The 22934-nt window shown below is 38.3% G+C and overlaps 1 protein-coding gene and 1 long non-coding RNA gene across 2 annotated transcripts; one reads left to right on the top strand and one right to left on the bottom strand.

Annotated features, from left to right (window-relative positions):
- Positions 1 to 1609: 1609 nt before the first annotated feature.
- Positions 1610 to 6635, bottom strand: LOC132030197 (2-alkenal reductase (NADP(+)-dependent)-like). The gene is made up of 3 exons (XM_059419723.1): positions 6173 to 6635; positions 2300 to 2477; positions 1610 to 1822 (listed from the first exon to the last, which is right to left on the bottom strand). Exons 1-3 carry the CDS (start codon positions 6398 to 6400, stop codon positions 1758 to 1760), a joined length of 471 nt encoding a protein of 156 aa, XP_059275706.1. The 5' UTR covers positions 6401 to 6635; the 3' UTR covers positions 1610 to 1757.
- Positions 6636 to 17645: 11010 nt separating this feature from the next.
- Positions 17646 to 22798, top strand: LOC132055935 (uncharacterized). Its single transcript, XR_009414681.1, has 4 exons — positions 17646 to 18375; positions 19317 to 19375; positions 21208 to 21408; positions 22504 to 22798. It is a non-coding gene; the product is annotated as an uncharacterized LOC132055935 (long non-coding RNA).
- Positions 22799 to 22934: the final 136 nt, after the last annotated feature.

Below are 22934 nucleotides of genomic sequence, written 5' to 3'. Positions count from 1 at the left end.
ATAGGAACTGAACTCTATGAGATCAAATCTCCTTAACCATCAGCTCTCTGGCTTATTGGTAAGGTGAGAGCTCCAAGCCCCATTTCAAGTGGCTCACCCTCCACACAAGCTCCACCTGACAAAGGGAAATGTCTCTCTCATGGCAAGGTTTTACACATAGGCTACGGTGGACACATTGGAATAAATCCTCATTTCACATTCTCTCACCGGCCTTAATTATAATATTCTTCAGAGTGGGCCAGCCGAGCATACCAGAACTGTTGAAGAAGTCCCATAGCTTGCAAATTATGTTACCACAAAATGTAAAATTGAAGTGACTGAATAACAACCTGTAAGCTGCACCTCCTTCTAGTGTTCTAGTGTATATGTCCTAATAGCTTATATCCTGCATGACGAACCTACTTTGGGCAAAAGATACTACAACACCTTGAAGTGAATGAGAAATCCTTGCAAAAGATAGAAGATGGTGTCCATGTGTTTGGACGAGTAGCTTTCCCCATGTAAAAGGGCAAGGCATACACAATGCTTGAGACTTTAACTTTGGGACATGTCCAATAACCTACTCCTAGGACAAATATGAATGAATATCTAATACTGCCTACTAAACAAGCTGCTAAAGTAGAATTTAAAAGACCAAATGGAAGAACAAAGGTAAAAGAACTCTTCTGCTGAGTTAGTGAATCATGGCACAAAAGCTATTTCCAATTGTAACTCCTTTACATACAAGAGAAGATTCCAAAAGAACCATCAAGGCAGGGGTTTAGCTCAGTCAAGATTCTAAGCATTCCAATCAGGTTAGTCAAGCCAAGGGAGTAAGTGAAAGCTGCCATATAGTGGTGGAGCCACTTGGCCCAAGGACGGTCAATTGAATCCCCTTAGTGACAAAAATGTTTTAGGTCATTGAATCAACTCCCAGCTATGACATTTTAGCATTTTTTTTTTTAACCCCCTAGTCTCTAATCCTAAGCTCCACCCCTGCTGCCATAGCAGGAGCATAAGGCCTTTAAAGGTGAAGAAGAGCTAGCAATACCTCATAGTATAATCCTAAGCTCACAATCATACTCCATCTTACAGTTCGCCACAACATATACCAGCGAGAACATACGCAAAGGCCCTTTTCTTTTCAAATGGACAACTGAGTTCTATACAAAATTAACTCACATACATTTTTTTACAAAAATGGTGTCCGAAGCAACTTGCATTCTTCTCTACTATTCCACCAAGTACCTACTACATACCATCAGGTACCAGGTATCTTTGCCCTGCAAGGCTTAGGCAGATGGAAAGAAGCACCTAACTTTTTGTGTCTCAGCTGGGATTAAAACTCGGATCTCTGATTACCGATCAAAATCAAACCATTTGTGAGTAAGAAGAGCTACACTCCCTTGATAGCATGAGAAAATTTAAGTCATCCACAACTGGTGCTTATAGCAGTAGGGTAGGTTTGTATCATCAAGGAACAACACTAGTATAGCAAAAACAAGTTCCAATGCAAAGTTGACAGCAAACAGTTGATTTTATATACAAGTCTAGACAATCCAATATCAGTATGTAAATCTGAACAGAGAAAAAGCATTTGGAGATGCAATTACAAGTATATCAACAGAACAAAGACGAGAAGGCTTAGGAAGTAGACCTGTAAATTAGGCCTTTTCCCAAGCCTTTTGCTATCATTTGACCAGTGAGCATTAAACTAAACATCTTCCAATCACATAACAGAGACCAAAAAGGGTGTCCAAATGTTGCAGGAACATTCCCTACTTAGTTGTACCAAACACCGTACTTTGTTGCATTAAAACGAGCATCAGCAACCAAACAACCCCTAAATACATGAACATGTTGTTTGCCCCTTAATCTTCACAAAAGGTAGATAATCAAAACTCAAACTAAACAAAATCTTCGATTCCAATGACTTAAGGTGCTTATCTTATTGTACTGGAATCAGCCCTTGTGTCTGATATGTCATTAAGGTATATGTCTTTTAGTTGATTAAAACCAAAAGCTGAGATACACAATACAAATTGCATGTACATGGCTTCACAAAAGGAAACACTCAGATTCGTGCTCATAACTCCTTGGTGGAATAGAAAGCAGTATCAAGAAGGACAGAGTGGAAATAGTCGCTATAAGTGTAAAACAGATTATGAAATATCGCAGGATCAATTCCAGCATTTTTTAAGCAGAGAGGGGGCACTATGATTTGATTAGTTACAAGAAGTTACTACTTGAAATTGCTAAACTATATTACCCAGGCACAATAGACTTCTAAAGATTATATTGAGAGAATAACGTAACTCACCAAGGATTCCAGTATAGTAGGAAAGAGGCACATCCTTGTGATGAATTTTAAACAAAGTCTGAGTAGCTGTTACAATACTATACTCCTCCCATCCAGTCATTCCCCAAACTAAGTCACCTTTCTGGAAGTTTGAATCACCAGACTCCAAAACTTTAGCCACTCCAAGTCCCGTGATAGGCTATATAACACAAAAGAAAAGTTATGAGAAGCATTATCATAGGACAGACTGTTAATGACACAGAAGGTCATTTCCTTAACTCCGGCTTTTTCATATTTCCACTCAATCCACTCATAAACATCATGCATAAGGAATAAACATTCAGTTGGGAGAATGAAGTTCACTTGCCCTTAACGTTTCTAACATCTGAGAGGTCTTGAACAAGAAATGGAAAAAGAAATAATGTTAAATTTGGAACGCCAAAGTCTGCACAATTTACTTGGGGAATTCAAACTTACTTGCGTTTTATAGATAGTTAGATCGGTACATAGTTCATGAAATAAGTAGAAAGCTTGTCAATTTTTGTTTTAAGCCAAAAATGTAGTAAAACTTTGTAATCTGTTTCGAGAATAACAAGAAAATGTTCGTATTTTAGCTAGGGAAATATCCACAATCATAACATGGTGAAGGGAGAGATCATTTTACGTCAAAAGAACAGAAAAGTTTATTTGTTTTGTTAGGAGGAGGAAGAAGAACCAATTGAACCCCGTACTAAATTCATTAGAAAACCACGATCATTAAGAATGATTTACTCCAACCTATAAAGTTTACTTGGATTTAGAAATGTATTCTGATGATTTAGTTAAAATAATCAGGTTTAATGATTAGAAGGGACATGGCGCAGAGGAGATGCACGGATGCCCCAGTGGGACATGTGAAAGGTTGGCTATGGATGGTTTCAGGAGAGGTAGAGGTAGGCCGAAGAAACATTGGTGAGAGTTGATTAGACGAGACATGGCGTAGGTCTAGCTTACCGAGGACATGACCTTGGATAGGAGCTTACGGACGAGACGAATTAGGGTAGAAGGTTGGGAGGTAGCTAAGCGTTGTCCTACCTATCCTTTGATCCTACTAGTCGTAGTATTATTCTTGTAGTTTCTTCTCCTTAGATTTCTGCTACTATTTGTTGTTTCTTGTACTTCGATTGTCGTATTAATATGTGGTAGTTACGGCTCCTTTTTCTCAGATAGCTTTATCATGCTTTTTATAATATTTTGTCATGGCTTTTTATATTGTTTTGAATTGCTTGTCCTTGTGTCGAGGGTCTACCGGAAACAACCTCTCTACCTCCCAAGGTAGGGGTAAGGTCTGCGTACACTCTACCCTCCCCAGACCCCCACTTTGTGGAATTTAACTGGGTATGATGATGATGAAGAATCAGTTTTACTTATCTAAATGGGCATAAAAAATTGATCTCTGATGCCATTTACCAAATACCAGTTCTGATAAACAAATGGAATCAATATCATAATGGTAAAATAATCCAAACCAATAGCACCTACAAAGGGGTCATTTGGAACGTGGGATAAGTAACAATCCCGGGATAAAATTTGGAACTAACCTTATCCCATGTTTGGTTTGGGTATTAGCTAATCCTGGGATTAGGATTATTTTTTTATCCCACCATTTGTACTAAAATGGTGGGACTATTATACAGAAGGTGTGGATAAAATAATCCCATGGGATATGGATATCCTTGCTATAAACTATTAAATTCGCCTTTAAAAAGTTACATATCATTTCCACCAAATATAATAAACTAACTATAAACAGGCTTTAAGGGATTAAAAGAACCTTCAAAAACGTTCCTAACAAGGGCAACAAGAAAACAGTTTTCTGGTTTGGATTGTTTACCCATTTTGATTAATAAACTACTTACAAAATTATATTACTATTACATTCAGCAGAAACTGTGGCCCCCCTCCCCCATACAAAATTAAAAATCTTTTTTCATTTAAAACTAATAAATTAACGGATAAGGGCCAAAAATACCCTTAACCTATTGGATTCGGTTCAAAAATACCCTTCATCCACCTATTAGTCCAAAAATGCCCCTCCGTCTACCTATTTGGATCAAAAATGCCCTCAACGTTATTTTTTGGTTTAAAATGCCCCTAAAACTAACAGTTGACTAGATGAAGCTTTATAAAAAGTCACTTGGCAGTGTTTGATTGGTCCAGATATTAATTAAATGTGAATTAAATTACTAGAAGAGTTTATGATGATCCAGAAATTAAATCACATTTTGACATTCTAGCGTGGGTTACTGTGTCAAAGGATTATTGTATCAGAAAAATGCTCCTACATCTTCGTTGTGTTCCATCAACCAAGGAAATGGATGATGGTAATCTAGCTAGCCAATTGAAACAGAGGCTGTGGAAGCGCATGCACCTAGTTTTTTCATTTTTTTTATTTTTTTTTTATAACGGTGGTGTCCGGGCCAACTTGCTCGCATCCCGACTAATGTCACGAAGGAGTTGCTACCTCCTACCAACACAGGTATCAGGTAACTCTGTCCACCAAGACTTAGACAGATGGAAAGAAATCACCTAGTGTGATTTAATTAGAGACCTCATAATTCTCAACTCACTTCATTAACCAATAGGCCACGCCCTCTGGCGCAGGTACCTAATTGGCGTGAATTCAACATTTTTCTCAACGATTTGTTCAGTCGTGCTAGATACTGATCTCTTATTGTGAATTTATATTAACAGTCGAAATTGCTTTGATTTGCTGCCCTTGCTAGTGGTTCACGTGTGAAATGCTGCTTAGAATTGTGATATGAGTTGATTGAAGATCTGGAACCTCGTTTATGATATTGGCTTCAATAATTGAACTTTACTTTCGGTGTGACTCTACTGTAATTAATGTTGCAGTGAGCTCCATAGTGCAGAAAAAAATCAAGGAAGTTGGGTTTAATTTAGTTGTTGGGTCGGGTTTAATTGAGCGGGCAGGTTAAAATAATTAAAATGGTGGCCAGAAATAATTTGGAAAAAATATATGTTACGTATGCGCCACGTTGGAAAATTAAGATGGGACATGGAGATATAAATACATATGAGTTGAGTAATTCAATTCACATTGAATTAGTATCTGGACTAATAATACACTACCACGTGGCTTTTTATAAAGCCCCATCTAGTCAACTAATCAACCATTAGTTTAGGGCCATTTTTAAGCCAAAAGATAACATTGAGGGCATTTTTGGTCCAAATAGATAGACGAAGGGACATTTTTGGACCAATAGGTGGAAGGAGGGTATTTTTGAGCCAAATACAATAGATTAGGGGCATTTTTGGCCCTTTTCCGATAAATTAACAATCCCAAAGCAACATTGTCCGACTAAAATAATCATATGGGTCATGTAAATTCATGAAAACTAATATACCGTCAACCAAATTACAGCATAAATTTAATCCCCGACTTAATCCAGGACATCTTATCCCGCATACCAAATGACTCATTAGTATTACATTCAGTAGAAACTGGATCGCTCCTTGCCCCATAAAGAATACTCCCTCCGTCCCTGTTTATGTCCCTCCGTCCCATTTTATGTGATATAGTTCGAATAGGATGGAATTTAAGAAAGAAAGACAAATGTTTGAAATTTGAGTTTAAAACAAGTCATAAATATTTGTGTTGTTGTAAATTATTTCATGGTAAACGGGTATGTTTTAAGTTTAAGTTATTTATAAATATAGAAATTTATGATTTCTTTTTGGGACAGATTAGAAAATATATCACGTAAATTGGAACAGAGTAAGTATAAAACTTTTTGAATTAAAACTAATTAATTAATAGTCCCAAGACAAGCAAGAGTAGCAACTAACATTACCCGAATAAATAATGGGTGATGGTAATTTCAAGACACTTACAGAGCCAGGAGTGAAGGACTGAACATAACTACCCTCAATTTTCTTCATGCGAGAACGCATGTAAGGATCACATGACAAGTAAAGATTCTTCAAAACAACACCATTCCTGCCTTCTCCAACATTCAGTTTAATGCTGCTATTCTTGATCTCCATGTCAGATTCCTTAGGGTAACCAGTGATATAGTGCTTCAGAATGATCTGTTTGTTGCTCACTTCTTCTTCTCCCATTTTTTGTTGTGTTTAATGTGAACTGGTTGTCGTACAAGTGAGTGTGTTATATAGAAGAGAGAGAGAAAGGGTCAAGAAGGGCAAAAGGTAACTGATGATGTTTTCACATTTTGGAGTTGTGTGGAAGGACTTTTTCTCCCATTTGGACTGTGCTGACAAACAACCGTCACAACTTCTGACGCTTTCTGTACTGTCTTCTTTCTTGTTTATATTCGTTCCTTTTCAAATTCCAAATCAAATGCACCATTCGTCTCAATTTAAGTATCTTATTTTATTTTATTTTTATCGATCTCAAGAAAAATATTTCTTTCTATATTTAGTATATTTATAATTTAAGCATTCTACGTGGTAGGTTTATAACCACACGATCCAAATAACCTTTTGCTATTTTACACATATTTAATTTAAGACCATAAAATTCAAAAGTCTCTCTTTATTTATTAAATTTCATGTCAAGTCACACTAAGACACTTAAAATGGGACAGAGGGAGTTCTAATCAAGACTAAATTACCTCGTAGGCCTCATTTGTTTGCACTTAATGGAGGTCTAAATTTGAATGGTTCATACCTTAGGTCATTGAGTTTGTCTTTTCGAATTTAGAGAGACTAGGCAAAACACAGATTCTGAGAATCTTTCTTTTTTTTTAAACAAGAGGAACTTGAGGAAAAAGAAGCAGGGAGAGAGAAATATAGGTCTGAGGAATGGTTTAACGATTAATCTCACGAAGGTTTATGAGTTTGTACAGTGTTTGTATAAAAAAAAATAGACAGAGACTAAATTTGATAAGTTTTTGAATAGTTAAAGGACTAAAACCGGTAAGTGTATCGTTAAGGGACCATTTTAGACCTACTCTCATAGATAAGGGACTATTTATGGCTTTTTCTCTCAATTGTGGTCACCAGTTAAGTTGTCACCTCGGGGTCCTCAAATTTCCCATTTGCTCTTTGCCGTTGACATTATCATATGTGCAAAAATAAACAATTCCTCTTGTGACTTCATTGCAGATATCTTGACTCATTTCAGTAATGTTTCTGGCCAAAAGATTAACCTATTGAAATCTAACATCTTTTTCTCACAAAATGCTACTGCAAATGGCAAATCCTCTGTTCTTAACAGTTTTAACATCTCTGAAGGGGCTACTTTTTGAAAGTATTTAGGATTCCCGATTTTACAAAGAAACCCAATAAGAGTGACTTTTAGTTTCTTTTAGACAATTTTAAGGCTCGTTTAGCTGGTTGGAAAACTTTCTTACTAAGGCAGGTCGAGCAACTCTGATTCGATCGACTCTGTTGCTCCCAAACGCACACGCAAGTATACGTGGTCGTACAAGTAATATAGACTGTTAAGTCCAGATATCGATCCCACAGAGACTTAGATTCTACTGTTAAACTAATTCAAATTCGGATGAAACTATTCAAAAGTGAAAATCAAGATGTTGTTGAACTAAACTACAACTGAAAAGTAACCAATTTGTGATGGGTGTTTGTTATAATCGGAATATCTTGACAAAGATTGTAAGAATTATCGGATGAGAGAGAAGATACTGTAGTCGCGCTTTCGACAATCCGATTGATCTTCGACAATTTCACCTATCTTAGTTCTGGGTTACTAGTTGACGGTTAATTATCTTTATGACATTCTATCGAACTATGGCTTTGTAGATATTCTTCTTTACTATATCTCTATGGTCAGAGGTAACAAAGAACGCATTTATTTCTCCGTATTCAACTAAGTAGGGCTAAAGGGTATATCTCTATCCTCGGTAGCGAATCGATTAAATCGAACAAACTATTTATTCTTATTACGTACGTGAATTCCTTTCTCAAGTCGATTGCGCACCATGGGATAGTTAATCTAACTATTGGCCGATAATCAAACAATTAAGATCAAGAATAAATAACCCAAAATATGGAAAATCAATAGATAATAATTGTCATCACATCAACTTTCAAGTCTTTGCCACAACCACTGGTAAGAAGTTTAGCTACCTAAGCTGATTCGTTCATAGACAAAAAAGTCATGAATAATCTAGGTTGAAAAAAGAAGAAAATAAAAGAAACCTAGAGAGAGAAAAAGAGAACGGTGGCTTACAAATCCTTGAATAAATCCCGAACACCGTTCCTCGGCTATTAAAATGTCTATATATATAGCTAGGTAAAAATAATTATTAAGGAATCAAATCTAGTCTAATCGGGAAAACATCCGCGATCCCCTCGCTTTTCCTCACGCGATGCGGAAGGATCGCGCGAGGATGCTTCTCGCCTTTTTTCCGCGATGCGGGCCGATCGCGGAATCGATGAGCGAGTTTGGTTGTTCCGCTTTCTTCAGCGCGATGCGGGATGATCGCTTTGACTTTTGGAGCTTCTGCGCGATCCTTCCGCGACGCGGAAGGAAAGCGATGTTCGGATCGATTACTCTCTTTTTGTTCGCCTTTTGCGGTTATCGACTCGTCACCTCGACCAACCGACATCATCTTGGGCGACTTCCAAGCATTTCAAGCACACTTTCCATCGTTTGTCGTCATCGTACCTATACACGTAAAACATAACGACATAAGTTCAAATACGATTGCCATTTGCGGAATTAGGCGATACAAGTCATAATAAGAGGTTGTAATACGACACAAAACATGATATTTGTGCCAAATATCAGACTCTTAATAGTGTATACGGTAAAAACCGGGTATATGCAAGACCGGTGAGACCAGGGGCCGAGGGTAGGACCAAATGAGCACGAGTATGTTCGGTCTTTTCGTCAGACCGTGGGGATTGCACCGAAGGCGGCTGACCCGAGATGAGAGAAGTGTATCCGTTGATTTTATCTGAGACATGTTTTCTTATCAAATACCCTATACCGGGGACTACCGTTGAAATTCGGCATCTCTTTATTAAATACCCTACATCGGGGACTACCGTCGAAATGCGACAAAGGCAACAAGGTCACGTCGAACCGAGCCAAAATCCTTTAACACCCTCGAATGGGGACTGCCGTATCAAAATTTGACAAGGCAGGGATTCAGGTGTCCGAACCTAATCTATGACAAGTAAGCGATCGGAAAACCTCGGCCCTAAAATGCCTAACGTGATTTGGAGACGTCTGAATTCACAAAGCATAAATAAGTCCCGCGGGCGAATCACTCAATCAAATCCTCAAACAAAAATGTACCGAACGAAGAGAAGCCAACACTTAGGCACAGTCCGAACCTTTGACTATTCCCAACGGGATAAGTGATTAAGGCAAATATCATAACAAGTATTCGGATAAAATAATGAAGAGACAATCAAAAGGGAAATGCTCATTTCATATATGAAGAGTTTTTTACATTTGAACTTTCCACAAAGTCAAAAGCAAAAACAAACCAAAAGGCAAAAACAAAATAAAGGCTAGTGCAGGTCCTGATCTACCCGGTACGACTGGAGCCGGAGTTCTCGAAAACTGTCCGTTCGGAATCCTCAGACTCAGTGTCAAGGGCTTTCTTAGCCTCCTCCTCGATTGCTTTGGCCTCGAGTATCTAGCCCGAGGTCCCACCCCAATCCTTGTTGAGCCCTCGTTCGGGTAACCCTCTGGGATTTTCACCGCTCATACTCGACCTCAATCGTAGTACGAGCCTCGGCAGCCTCCACATCCTTAAGAGACTCTTCTAAGTCAGCCTTGGCTTTTGCCAATTTAGCCGCTAGTTCGGATCTCTCTTCGAGAAGAGTTCTTTGAATTTGGTGAGCCGACTCAAGCTCGGCCTGAAGTAAGTCATTGGCCTCGGCTGCCTCCTCGAACTTGCTCTTAAGCTCATCACTAATCCGGGCTCGAGCCTCGGCCTTCTGCTCGACCACCTTCAACTTCTCCTTGTCTTTAGCATTTTCGGATTCAAAGCGACCGATGCCCTGCGCCATCTTCACGGCATCGGCCTTGGCCGAATCAAGTTCAACCGAAGTTGGGAGATAGTGGCCTCGAGTTCCCCGAGCCTCGAAGTAAAACGGGCATTATCACGCTAAGGCCGGCCTTATCCACTTCCAGGAGTCAGTTCTTTTCAACTATTCCAGCCAACTCGACCTTCAAACGAAGATTTTCGGCCTTCGACGCTTCAAGCTCAGGTTGAAGGTTGGAAAGAGACGGCGCCCTCGGATCTTCTTTTTCTCCCGTAAGATGTCGGAACTTCTCCGTTTCATGACCACGGGCATCCGGTGGCCATTCAGTCGTCAACCTCGTAACTGAGCACGGATAAAGGCCTCATTGACGAGCATAACACTCTGCAGAAGAAACAAATAAAGTTAAACTTGGATAAAGCTAGAGGTGAGGATCACATTGAATTATGGAAAGATTGGATGATAAGCTTACCCGATTGCCTGCGTGTATGCCCTCATTAATGAGGCACTGCCAGGGGACTCCGGCCATATCTTTTCTTATCAAGTCCCGAAATAGAGGGCCTCGGACTTGTTACTCCCACAGACGGGACAAAAGGCATACAATCCTCGGGGACGGTGACCATGGCCGACCTTGTCCTTCTCGGTTCCACGCTAGGGGCTGGAAAGATACCTACTAGGCTATCTCTTGCACCCGTTTTGGTGTCCCGGTTAGCTGCCCTCGTGGCCCGAGGGATAAGGAGATGTCCGAAACCGACAGCTTCTCCGGTTGCAGGTGGGATATCCGAGAACATGTCGTGCAGATTATCGGGCCTTGCCACAGGAGTAGGCTAAGCCGGAACAGCCCCAGTGGCCTCGGGAGAAGCGTACATCGGATGTTGCGGCTTGGTCGGCCGGGCGGTGGGCGGTACCACTGGAGCTATGGTATCGGGGGCCAACTCTTCTCTTTTTTCCGCCTCAATAGTCGAAGCTAGCCCGGATCTTCTAAGCCTTTGCAGGGGAGTCTGCGGATAAGCGTCACACTCGAAATGTCAACGAATTGACCTTAGAGGAGTTGGAAAAAGAACTTCTTCCCCACCTGTGTGCAGAGTCGGAGCGGAAGGTTCTTCCTCAGTAGTAGGAAAGGGAGGAATGGTGGCTTCCTCCTCCAGAACAAGGGCGACGGAGGGGCCCTCACCGACCCTTCTAATAAGAAATTCGGGCTGTGATTCATCCCTCAGAGTCCGAACAACGCTCCTTGCCCTTTTCTTTGGTTTCTGACCTTTGTCCGAGGGCTTTCTCGGACTGCTACCCAAGAAAGAATGGTCGAGATGACCTCTTGAAGTATCAAATTCGAGGAGCGGGTGCAGAACGAGCTCGGACCGGTTCCGGTCTTGGCTCCACTAAGCCCTTAGGTAAACCTAAATACCGAAGGGGTTATAAAAAGAAAAGGAAAAAAGAGAGGATGCAATATATACCAAATCAAGGAGAAGATTACCGTGATTTTAGGCAACCCATTGGCCACGCGACAGGTCCCCCCATGTCCGTTGTTCATAAGAATGTTGACCGATGATTGCTCCAACCCATTCAGTCATGTTCCGGACGGCCGGAGGTGTCCATGCCTCGGCTGATAAATAGAAAAAGGGGAGAAATCACATGTATGTAAGGGAGCAAATGTTGACAAAGCATGGAGGAAGAATAATTACAGAAGGGAGAACTGAGAAACTTACGCCTGTCGTTCCACCTCTCCGGAAAGGGCATGTACTCTAACGGAATAATGTCCGTAGTTCGTACCCGGACATAACGTTCTAACCACCCTCGATCTCTGTCCTCGTTGAGTTTGGAAAAGATTGAGTTTTGACCTCGCTTTGCGAGCTTTATCACGCCACATAAAGAGTCTCTGGAATATAACCGGATGAAGTGCGCCATTGTGAATTCCCTTCCCGACGTTATTGGCAATTAACCGAGCGAGCCATGGGTCCTCCGTATAATCGGTCCAATTTGGGCTAAAGTCACATTATACGTCCGGCACATCTCCAAAATAACCGGGTCGATTGGAGGGTTGAGTTTGAGTGTAAATGGATAGGTGTAAACGTATAGAAAACCTTCTCTATGATCGGTAATAGACTCGTCGGGCGCAGGGGAGGACACTTGCACCGGACGGTTTTCCCATCCGCAGTCGGCCCGGACCTGGTCAAGCTTCTACTCCGTAATAGACGAAGGATATCGCCTTACGTCGAAACCTCTATCCGCAACTGGGGATGGCTTCTCGACGTCAAATTCTTTGTTGTAGGTGGGTTTGGTCGGCACTATGTCCAAGGCAATCGGTTCAACGAAAGTTTTCCCCTTGGGTTGTGAGGCTGGCTCGGCTCCCTGAGAAGAAATCGAGGGAACGTCCTGGGAACTAGTTTCGATGTTGGCAGACATTTGGAAGATGTGAAAAAAAAGGTTTGAGAATTTGAAGTGGGAAACGAAACAGTTGGAGGAAATGTAAGAAATATGGAAAAAGCAGTTGAAGAATGCAAAATGACAAGTGAAAGAGGTAACAAAGGAGCACTTTCAATCAAAATATAGCAAATGGAGAAGATGGTTTCTTACGAGCAAATGAGCAAGAAATGAAGTGAAGAAGTGAAAATGAAATGGCCAAGGGCCTTATATAAGCGTAGGAACTGTAGCGGTTACAGAGAGCAACCAATTGGGTGGCGACACGTGTCCCACAATTAATGAGACGTGATATGAAGCGACGTGTGTTACGGCGGTTCCCGAGGTCGGCCATTCGGGACGAGACACGTGGCTGATGTCAGAAGGACGTGACATAACTGTTCCCGCCAAAATAAAAAGATAAGAACGAGCTTATGAAACCACCGATTTTGTGACTCATCCACTTCCCGTTACTCCGGTTAAACTACGGTCCGGAAGGTGTGGGTACTATCTGTATACGATAAAAACCGGGTATATGCAAGACCGGTGAGACCGGGGGCTGAGGGTAGGACCAAATGAGTACGAGTATGTTCGGTCTTTTCTTCAGACCGGGGGGATTGCACCGAAGGCGGCTGACCCGAGATGAGAGAAGTGTATCTGTTGATCCGGCGTCACCGAACCAAACTCAACGTGGCCGTTAGTCCGGTTTCTCCAAGTCAAGTTTACATGGCCGTTAGTCCGGTTTCTCGATGTCCGAACTGAACATGGACATTGGTCCGGTGAACCAGTTGCGGTGCTGCCACGCGTCAAGACCGTTCTGTTATTTTGTACTGACAACCGTACGGGTGTCGGACCGTATGGTCCTATCTTATCCTTTTAGGGTTTCTTTATTCTAAAAGTCTTTGCATTGTATTCAAGGCTCATGAGGCAAACTTATAAATAGAGGACATTTTCCTACTTTTAGGGGTTGATTTTTGAGATCTAGAACATTGTAATAGAAAAATATATTGAAGCTCACTCTCTCTCTCTCTCATTTTAGTCCGGGATTTGAAGTATACTTTGGTTTGTTCATCCACTCAATACAATATATTATATATATATATATATATATATATATATATATATATATATATATATATATATATAATATATTGTATTGAGTGGATGAACAAACCAAAGTATGTTATATATATCTATATACATATGTATATATATATATATATACATATGTATATATATATATATATATATATATATATATATATATATATACATATGTATATATATATATATACATATGTATATATATATATGTGTATATATACATATGTATATAAATAGATGTGTCTATATACATATGTAGATATACACATATGTATATATATATATGAATAATAGATTAAAATCTATCCACATATCCTATACCTCACTTACAAATTCAATTGTTACCGAGATGCAGGTAAACAAATAGCCTACCCAATCATGTTATGCAAATTGTTAACATTCTTGATCATATTATCAATGGTATGGAACTTTATTAAAGGAATTTTAATTGGGGAACTACTCCCACACGAAAGAAATTGGGCAACTTACATAAATGACTACATTTTGAGGTTTTTTTTAGGCATAGCTACACTTTAGCTAATTACATTTTGTAGCTACATTAGATTGTATTGGCGCGCTACAGTAGATTGTATTCAAAATTCGACTGAGTCAGATTTCGCTGTATTCAATTTCAGATTTCACTGTATTCAAGTTCAGATTTCGTTGTATTCAAGTCAGATGTATTCAACTCAACTGTATTCATTTGTAGCTACTTTTACACTGTATTCACTTTATTATATTAAAAATTGGTTGTATACAAAAAAATATTCTTCAAAATACAAGAAATAAAAATACACCCCAAACACAATTTTGCAGTAAAAATTAATGAATACATTCAAATACTGAATACAAGAAATAAAATACACCCCAAACACTGGATTGTATGCTAAAAAATTAATGAATACACTGAATTTTATACTAAAAAATTAATGAATACACTCATAAAGAAACACTATTTTCCAGATCCGGCACCGAAAAATGATCGGATTTGGAATTACCGGCTGAAGGAGACATGATGCTACCGGCGGCGGAGTTGTAAGTCGTCATCGTTGCCGTCAGTGAGGGATAAGAGAGAGAGAGAGAAATGGCGAACAACAACAACAACAAACAACACCGTCAAAACGGGGAAGATCTGGCCGTTCAGATCTTTTCTCTTTTCTCTGCTTTTCTTTGATAATTTCCAAGTCATCTGGTGGTTGGTGGGGGTCACGGGGAGGAGCCAGGATTTTCACTAAGGGGGTTCAAAAATGTAAAAGAGTAAGAAACGAGGAAGCCAAGGGGGTTCAACATCTACTATTTATACATAAAAAATAATTTTAACTTTATGTGTACATGGTAATTTTTGGTGAAGGGGGTTCGGGTGAACACCTTGGCCACCACTTGGCTCCGCCCCTGGTCATGGCATCGTTGTGTAAGTTCAGATCTGGTGTTGGCGTTGGGTCACGGTGAATGGTGCACGAAGATAAACAGTGAACGATGGAAGGGGTTGTGACGGCGGTCGTCATCGTTGCCGGCACAATGATGGCCAGAGCTCGCCCGGAGTTCTGGCGGCGGTCGTAGGCTGAGAGCATAAACAGTGAAGATAAATTTTTTTTATAAATAATTATAATAAAGTATTCCACTTTAAATCTATATGTAACTATTAATTGTATTTAACATATTACTCTTAGCTATAGGATGTAATTAATCTAAACTATAGTTACTAAATATAAATATGTACTACAGTTAGTTATGCCATGTAGATTTTCCAAGAAACTTCATTTCTTTAAATGGGGAACAGTTACTTCACCTAAAGACTCGGGTGGCCTTGGGATCCAATGTTGGCAAAAGAGAAGAAATATGTGAAAACGAGCAATACATGTCTTTAAATAGTACTAGCAAAGCAACAAACTTAGAGAAGAAATAGAGCACTAGTTTAACACTATCCCATGACCTAAAATATTGGCTAGATAATTGACCTACTACTTATTTTCAACTAATTAAGACTCCTAATGCTAGTTAACTAGAAACATAAAAAGCTCTTAAAAATACTGACATGATGTTTTGAATCAGTCAACTGACACTCCCATTTGATTCAAAATCACACACTCCTAACTTGACCTGAAAAATTCATGCTTGGCCTGAGAAAGAGACTTCGAAAAAATATCCGCTGCTTGCTCATTTGTGCCACAAAACTTCAAAGACTATTCTTCCATCGCCTACCAAATTAGAATGAATTGATATTTCACATCAATATGCTTAGTTCTTCCATGAAAAGAGGGATTCTTAGCCATAGCAATTGCTGATATGTTATCACCAAAAATCTTTGTAGCCTCTTTTTGGTCGTAACTAAAATCTGCAAGAAGTTTTCGGAGCCATAAAGCATGACGCGTTGCTAAAGTTGCTGCTATATACTCCGCCTCCGATGACGACAAAGCTTCTGTCTTCTGCTTCTTTGAACTCCAGAGTTGTAACAGCTCCAGAACCAAAGCTGAAACAGCTACCGAAAGTGCTCTTCCGATCATCCAAGCAACCTACATAATCGTTATCGGTAAAGCCAACCAATCTGAAATTTGACACCTTTGAATACCAAATACCAAAGTCTAATGTTCTAGCAACATAGCGAAGAATTCTTTTTGCAGCACCAAAGTGTTTCTTTGTCGGACTTTGCAAAAATCTGGACACAACACTAACAGAAAAGGCAATGTCAGGACTAGTGTGCATTAGTGTTACACCTCGGAAAAATTTTCGTTGATGCACAGTAAATAGGCTAATGAAGAGCACGAGGTATTCGATGTTTCAATAAGTAAGAAATAGCGTTTGATGGTTTTAAATAAGATTTGAAAGACATTCGAGGTTAGACGAGAAAAAGTTACCAAGAGAAGGCCATGTATGCGATATGTATCGGAAAGGATTTACGAGTAACGAGTTAATGGTGAATTAAAGATATTTTGGAGAAGAGTTATAGCATCCCTTAGATTGGTATTGAGGTGTTAGACAAGTTCCAAGAAGGTTCCATAAGGATTGGAGATCAAACGAGTCGACGAGAACCAGATCGGAATCACTGGGCATCATACGGCCAGACATACTAGCCATATAAAAGATACGGACCGTATGTCCAGCCGTAGGTTCAGCCCATAATGGCATACCTCACTAGACCAGATATACTGTCCGGACATAAGGCAGTGAAAATTATACGGACCGTATGTTGGTCCGTATATTCGGTCGGGGCAGTTTGTGTATTTAATGGGGATCCAAGTTTTATTTCATTTCATTTCCATTTCACCCCCTTCTCTCTAAAACATCTCTCCACATTTCTCCCATAAGTTTTCAAGAGAATTAGTGTTCAATTTCATCAAACCAAGAGAATCAAGTATAAGAAACCCATTAAAGTTCATCCGAAGCAAGAATCCAAGTGAAGGAAAAACTAGGGTTTTTTCTTTTTTTGGGGTATTTGCACCCGAGGTCCATTCCTACACCTTTTAAGGTAAGTTTTATGATGTTTCCATGTTGTTTAAAGTATTTGGAAGTTGAAACACTTGGATTGCAAAAAAGGATATAAGAAATGGGTCATAAATGTGCAATAGTGCCACTTTTGAATAGATGTTGGAATGAGTTATGATTCTTGATACATTATAAATATGATCATGTTATAAATGGTATTGAAAGTATGGAAATCGAAATTGTATGTGAATAAACGTGTTGTTGAGTTATGACTATGAATGTGGATAATTGAAGTAAAGTGTGAAGTAAGAGTAATGTGGTTGATTAAAGGCTATTGTGATGATATTGTGAATGTTATTATTAATGTTTGGGAGTTGATATATGATATAGACACTACAAGAAATCAGACATTTAACGACCACTTCTTAACGAAGGGACATGAAAACGGTCGTTACAAGTGTACTTATCGCGACCAACTATTTTTCCGGTCGTTAAACTTAATTTTCTAATAAACAATAGCGAGAAAATAATATCCCATCGTTAAAAAGTGCAACATCCGGTTGTTAAATTACATTGAAGAAAACAAAAAACCGCCAAACTTTTCCCCTCTTGTTTTCTAATTCCCGCCTTTGCCCACCCACTCCCTTAAAAGAAAAAAAGAAAAAGAAAAACCCTAGACCAAATAAAATGACAGCGATTCCGACTGCTACTTCGTCACTCACTCCGATCGCTTTCTCTATTTGTTCGCTTGACACAAAGCTCCGGTGAAGGAACCATGGTCCATGGACTCAAATTTCTGAAAGCGCAAAATGTTTTGTCAGACAAATGCTGGAATGAGACCCTAAAAAGCGGTTAAGAGTCCAACAGGTTCTTGGTAAGGTTTTTTCAACATAAAAATTGTGAGATTCTGATTAATTCAGGCTTCCCTGTTACGTAGAAAACTATGTGTCGACAAAGAGATGATTTGAGATGGTGCACCCTTATTTTTCAAGTCGAGGATTGAGGACCCATAGTGGTACTTAAGGTTAGAGGAGAAAGAAGAAATATGCGGGTGTGGTTTGGAATTTATCAATCGAAAGCATTGGGATTTTTTTTTTTTTAATTGATGCAGCTTTATTTACAAGGCGTCTCACCTATAGAATACTTTCTTAGTACTCTGGAGAAGAAATACTCTTCACCAGCAATGTCTAGTAAGTAGTCAATTTGCTTTTCTATAATTATATATGCCTTTAATTGAAATGGATGTTTCAAAAGTTGGAATATTTTTTTATAACAAGTGTGCAAAATTATGAAATTATATCGGAAAATGGAATAGAGAAAGGTGATATTCTTGTTAAAAAGATAGTCCCTTTATCATTAGCAAGATGTAAAAAGGTAGTGATTCAATTTACGCCATCAATATTCATAAAATAGTACTCCTTCTTGTGTGAAGGTGTTTGACTGGAGTCGGAGTTTAAGCCATAGATATTTTGTATGACTAGATATCATCTTATTAAGGATAAATGTAAACTTTAAACTTAGATTGTTACTTACTAGCTTTTATGACCTTAGACCTATGCTTATTAATAATGTTTGGAATTTTCTTTAGGCGATTGTTGTTACTCTGATGCAGTGATGACTTATTTATATTTGTCCAGTTTGTTTATGATCCGACCTTCCAGATCTGTCTTCTTAAATTAATTTCAGTATGCTTGGTCAATAAAGAAAATTTAATTCCAGTATAAAGTAGCTTTCATTCACTAATTAGAAAACAGAAAAAAGCTTTAACGGAGATTGGATTGGACTGATGATAGAATACAATCCCAAGAGAATTCATTCACCATTCACTAAGTTGAGCAGATATATATTTTTTCTCAAAACATGTGATAGGACTAGCAGATGTGAGTCTGGATTTGTTGGTTATTGATTAATAAAACAAGCGGTGGGGCCACCAAGTCCTGATAGGAAGTAAGTTTTAGTATGTGATCTTGGAATAGCCTTTCCACATCAGTTTTTAGTGTCTGATTTAGTGTTTAGTAGATTCTCGCCTCAAGCTTCAATGTTGGCTCTCTTGTTTTACGATTGCCCATTTACTTTGTGTTCTTCTATCAGCTGTCAATTCACAATTATCATGAATTATGCCCCTACGTAGGAGAGGAGAGGCTTTCCCGAAGGATAGCTTGACTTTAATTTCATGGATCCAACATTCAGGTATAATGATTTGTGAATCTAATGTTTACTAATTACCCGCAAGGGTGGCTCAGTTGGTTGAGCATGAGGCTTTCATAATGGAGATCTCAGGTTCCAAATTCCCTGCCTACGACAACAGGAGATTTGCCTTCTGGGTCGAGCTCATCGCACGGGGCTTGCCTAGTGCGGGTTATCTCTCCTATGTGGTTTGTGAGCTATTACACCGGAGCTGGGTTTATCCTGAGGGTAGCGGCTGCGGGTTCCCATGTCATCAAAAAAAAATGTTTACTAAATTAGTATGTTCATTGCTTTTTCTATGGGATTTGGAGTCGGTTTGGAAAGGTTTTAAACTTTTTTTAAGAGAGCTATCTACACACACCATAAGCCAAAAGCATTTCTCTTCCTTGAATTTTAAAGTTGCTTGAATCTGTTTCTTTTCTCCTGCTAGTTGATGAATGTTTAGAAATCCTCCCTTTGGGAATTGAGGTCTGGCTATTTATTGGTAAAAATAGTGTGTTGCATCAATTTTGTTTTTGATGTTTCTAAAAGAAAAGAAAGTATGCTCGCTCGACTGCGTGTCTTGGTTTTATAAGGAAAGTTTATCCCTGTATAAAGGTTCAGTGTATAAAATACAGCTATAGTTTTATTTGTTATTACTTGAATTTGATAAATGATTTGCACAAGTTATGGTCCCCAAGCTCCAGTTTAGTTGATATCTATTCATTTCCTAGGAAATTATTCCCGGATCCTCTTCTATTTTAGTTTGAGAGATATGCCTTAGTCATGAAATAACTGTCATCCATGGAATTTATTGCGTCTAATTTTGGTTGTTGTCACTTTAAGTGGGATAAAAAAAAAAAAAAAAAAAAAAAAAAAAAAGCATAAGTGTATATGTGATTTCCTGTTTGTAGAGTCATGCTAGAACTCTTTAGTTGTCTGGAAAGTTTAAGTTTGTAATAAATTCTGGTTAACTCATTTTTGTTGTCTCTGGTAAGTATAAGTTGGGTTTATGAAGTGAAATCTAAAGCTACAGTTGGGTTTGTTGCATAAATGTTTAAGAATCTTTAACAATATACATGCACAATTGTTAAAGTCATTTGCATCTTGAAATGAAATTAGGTTGACTTGAGACCTGAGAGATTCCTTGCTTTGTCTTGACCTGTATGTCTTTAACAAAAAAGGTCGGTATTACAAGGCACAATTGGATTAATAGGAGTACTACTTGGTTGCTGGCATTTAACCTTCCCATGATACCTCTGTGTATTTCTTTTTTCTTTTTAAAAAATCATGACATTAAAAAGTCAATTGGCAAAGATGCAGAAAACCTTATTTCTCTGTTCATGTTCTCGTAGCTTAGCCGTAGGTGCTAGACATAGCTATACATGCTGAATCTTAAATAATTTCCATGTTTGAAGCTTTAGTGCTCTTCCCTTGTTGAATTGGATTGCGTAATTTAACAATATATAGAGAAGTATATTAGAATTTAGGCTATGGACATTAACAGTTTTATTTGTTCTATTCTGTTAGTAAACCTGTTGCCATTGCAATTATTTGGTAATTAGCTCCATTGTTGTTTGCTTATGCTCCCTGTAAGAGTGAAAACCTTCAAAGTTAGTAAAATGACTTGTGGGGATTAAGGTCTATGCGGTCAAGTCCTTAAACCACCATGAAAATCTATTGTTTTTAAATGACTAAGCCGTTCCTTCTTCCAAATCTTTGCTATTAACTTTTTCCGCTATAAAAATATTTATTTGCTATGTTAAAGTGTCTCAATACTAGCTAATTGCCAAGTTCTCAATTACTGGATTAAAGTACTTCTTTAAGTATTTGACATTTTTGTTTATTTTTGACAGACTAGGTAAATGATGTGCTTTATGTGATTTTGTTACGAAGCTACACCTCTAAGGTGGCGTAATTTTCCCGTAACAATTCATTTTCTTTTGGAAGGTGCTGCTTTTTACCAATTAAGAGCTCGCTGTCACTATGTTCGTGATCTCAGAAATGCTCTAGAGTCTGGATTTTTGACTTACTCTATTCTGTTACACGCTTCAAAGGTTTCATCTTTCTCCTTTATCTAATTGTATGCTGTCCGTTCTTTGAAAGTATGCGATCTTTTTATCTGTCTACTGAGTGTAAAAAAATAGTGAACAGCAGGTTCACTGTTGTTATTTGCTTGTTCCTTCCATAGAATCTATGATCTGGTTGTGAATTCTTTTATTTAGAAAACTCTGAGCCATGAAGTTTTAATTATGGGAAAAGGTTTCTTAGTATTTCTAATTTTAGTAGATGGTGTGCTTCACCACTTCTCTCTATACCTATTGTTGACTGTGTATTCTTTGGTTAATAACATATTAATTTTGTCATATTTCCTTGCTAGATGGTGTGCATGTACGAGGATATGCCTCATTGTTTGGACACAATAACCATGTCTAGAGTTCCCTGAAAACTTAGCATAATGGCTATCTGTTTAAATATACGTATTTATGAGCTGGAATTAGGTGCATACTAAAATTTTAGTGGTTATATGAAAGGCAAGGTTGTATTAAAATGCCAGATATCATTCATGATTTTCAAAAGAATAAGAGGGAAAACTTTATTTGAATCTAGCTTACCCCTGACATATGATGTGTATTACTATTGTCTGCTAGCTAATTAATGAAAAGGGTGCTAGGACCTTCTTTCAGTAATTTCCCAAGTCTAGTTATGTTGCCATTTTGTGGTTGATTTTATTGTCTGCCAACAGTGCCAAGTAGATGCATTTACAATATGTGAATAGCCTGTATTGGTTTAATTGAGAGCTAAGATGCCTTTTATTATCATATAAGTACGCGTGCCGTAAGGATTGCATCTTTAGCTTTAATAATCAAAATGGCAAAAAAACATTCCCTGAGACTATACATGTAAAAGCAACACGTCTTAGGGAACTCTGAGCTATTCAAAGTTACTCCCTTCGATATGACTACTCCAGTTAGAAAAGTTGCTATTAAATTGTTATGTGTAAAGGTTGGTTCTGAAACTGTCTTTCATTACTTATTGGAAAATAAAAACAAACTAAGACTTGAATATGTGGAGAGAAAAGTAGTAGCTATTAGGAATAAATAGCTAATTAGTATGTTATTAAATTAACATGAACTTGTTCGTTTCAACAGATCAAGAATCCAAATTCTAAAGAGCTCGTCTTGGAAGAAGGTGCAAAGCAAGTTGAAGCAAACGAAAGTATTAGAGAACGCGTTGAAGAAACGAATATGTTAAATAGGTTGAAGCAGCAAAGGAACATGTTTGCTGCTTCATTAGAGATTAGTTAAAGATGTTCGCATTTGTGCATGCTACAATAATAATTGCTCTTTTGTTAAGAGTTGACAATAGAATGTTAAACAATTTGGATGTATATACATTATGGTTGTGGAAGCTATGAATTGTTTTATGAAGATTGTTATTTTCTTGTTCTAAGATGTGTATGTATATGAAAAATGGCATATTTAAATATACGGTACTTACCACATATCCTCCATGAAAAAATATATTTAATTATTTTTGTTAGAATTTCATATTAACGAAGGGAAATATGGTCTTTAAAACT

The sequence above is a fragment of the Lycium ferocissimum genome, chromosome 1, assembly GCF_029784015.1.
Source record: "Lycium ferocissimum isolate CSIRO_LF1 chromosome 1, AGI_CSIRO_Lferr_CH_V1, whole genome shotgun sequence".
In the NCBI taxonomy this organism is placed as follows: domain Eukaryota; kingdom Viridiplantae; phylum Streptophyta; class Magnoliopsida; order Solanales; family Solanaceae; genus Lycium; species Lycium ferocissimum.
Note: the sequence above shows the minus strand (reverse complement) of the source record. Positions and strands in the feature narration are given on the sequence as shown.

Excerpts from the sequence above, each read along its gene's own strand:
- LOC132030197 (XM_059419723.1), bottom strand. The coding sequence starts at position 6,400 with ATGGGAGAAGAAGAAGTGAGCAACAAACAGATCATTCTGAAGCACTAT. Across the intron at positions 2,478-6,172 it reads AGTCCTTCACTCCTGGCTCT|CCTATCACGGGACTTGGAGT; the intron begins GTAAGTGTCTTG and ends TGTGTTATATAG. Across the intron at positions 1,823-2,299 it reads CTACTATACTGGAATCCTTG|GGGTTGTTTGGTTGCTGATG; the intron begins GTGAGTTACGTT and ends TCATGTATTTAG.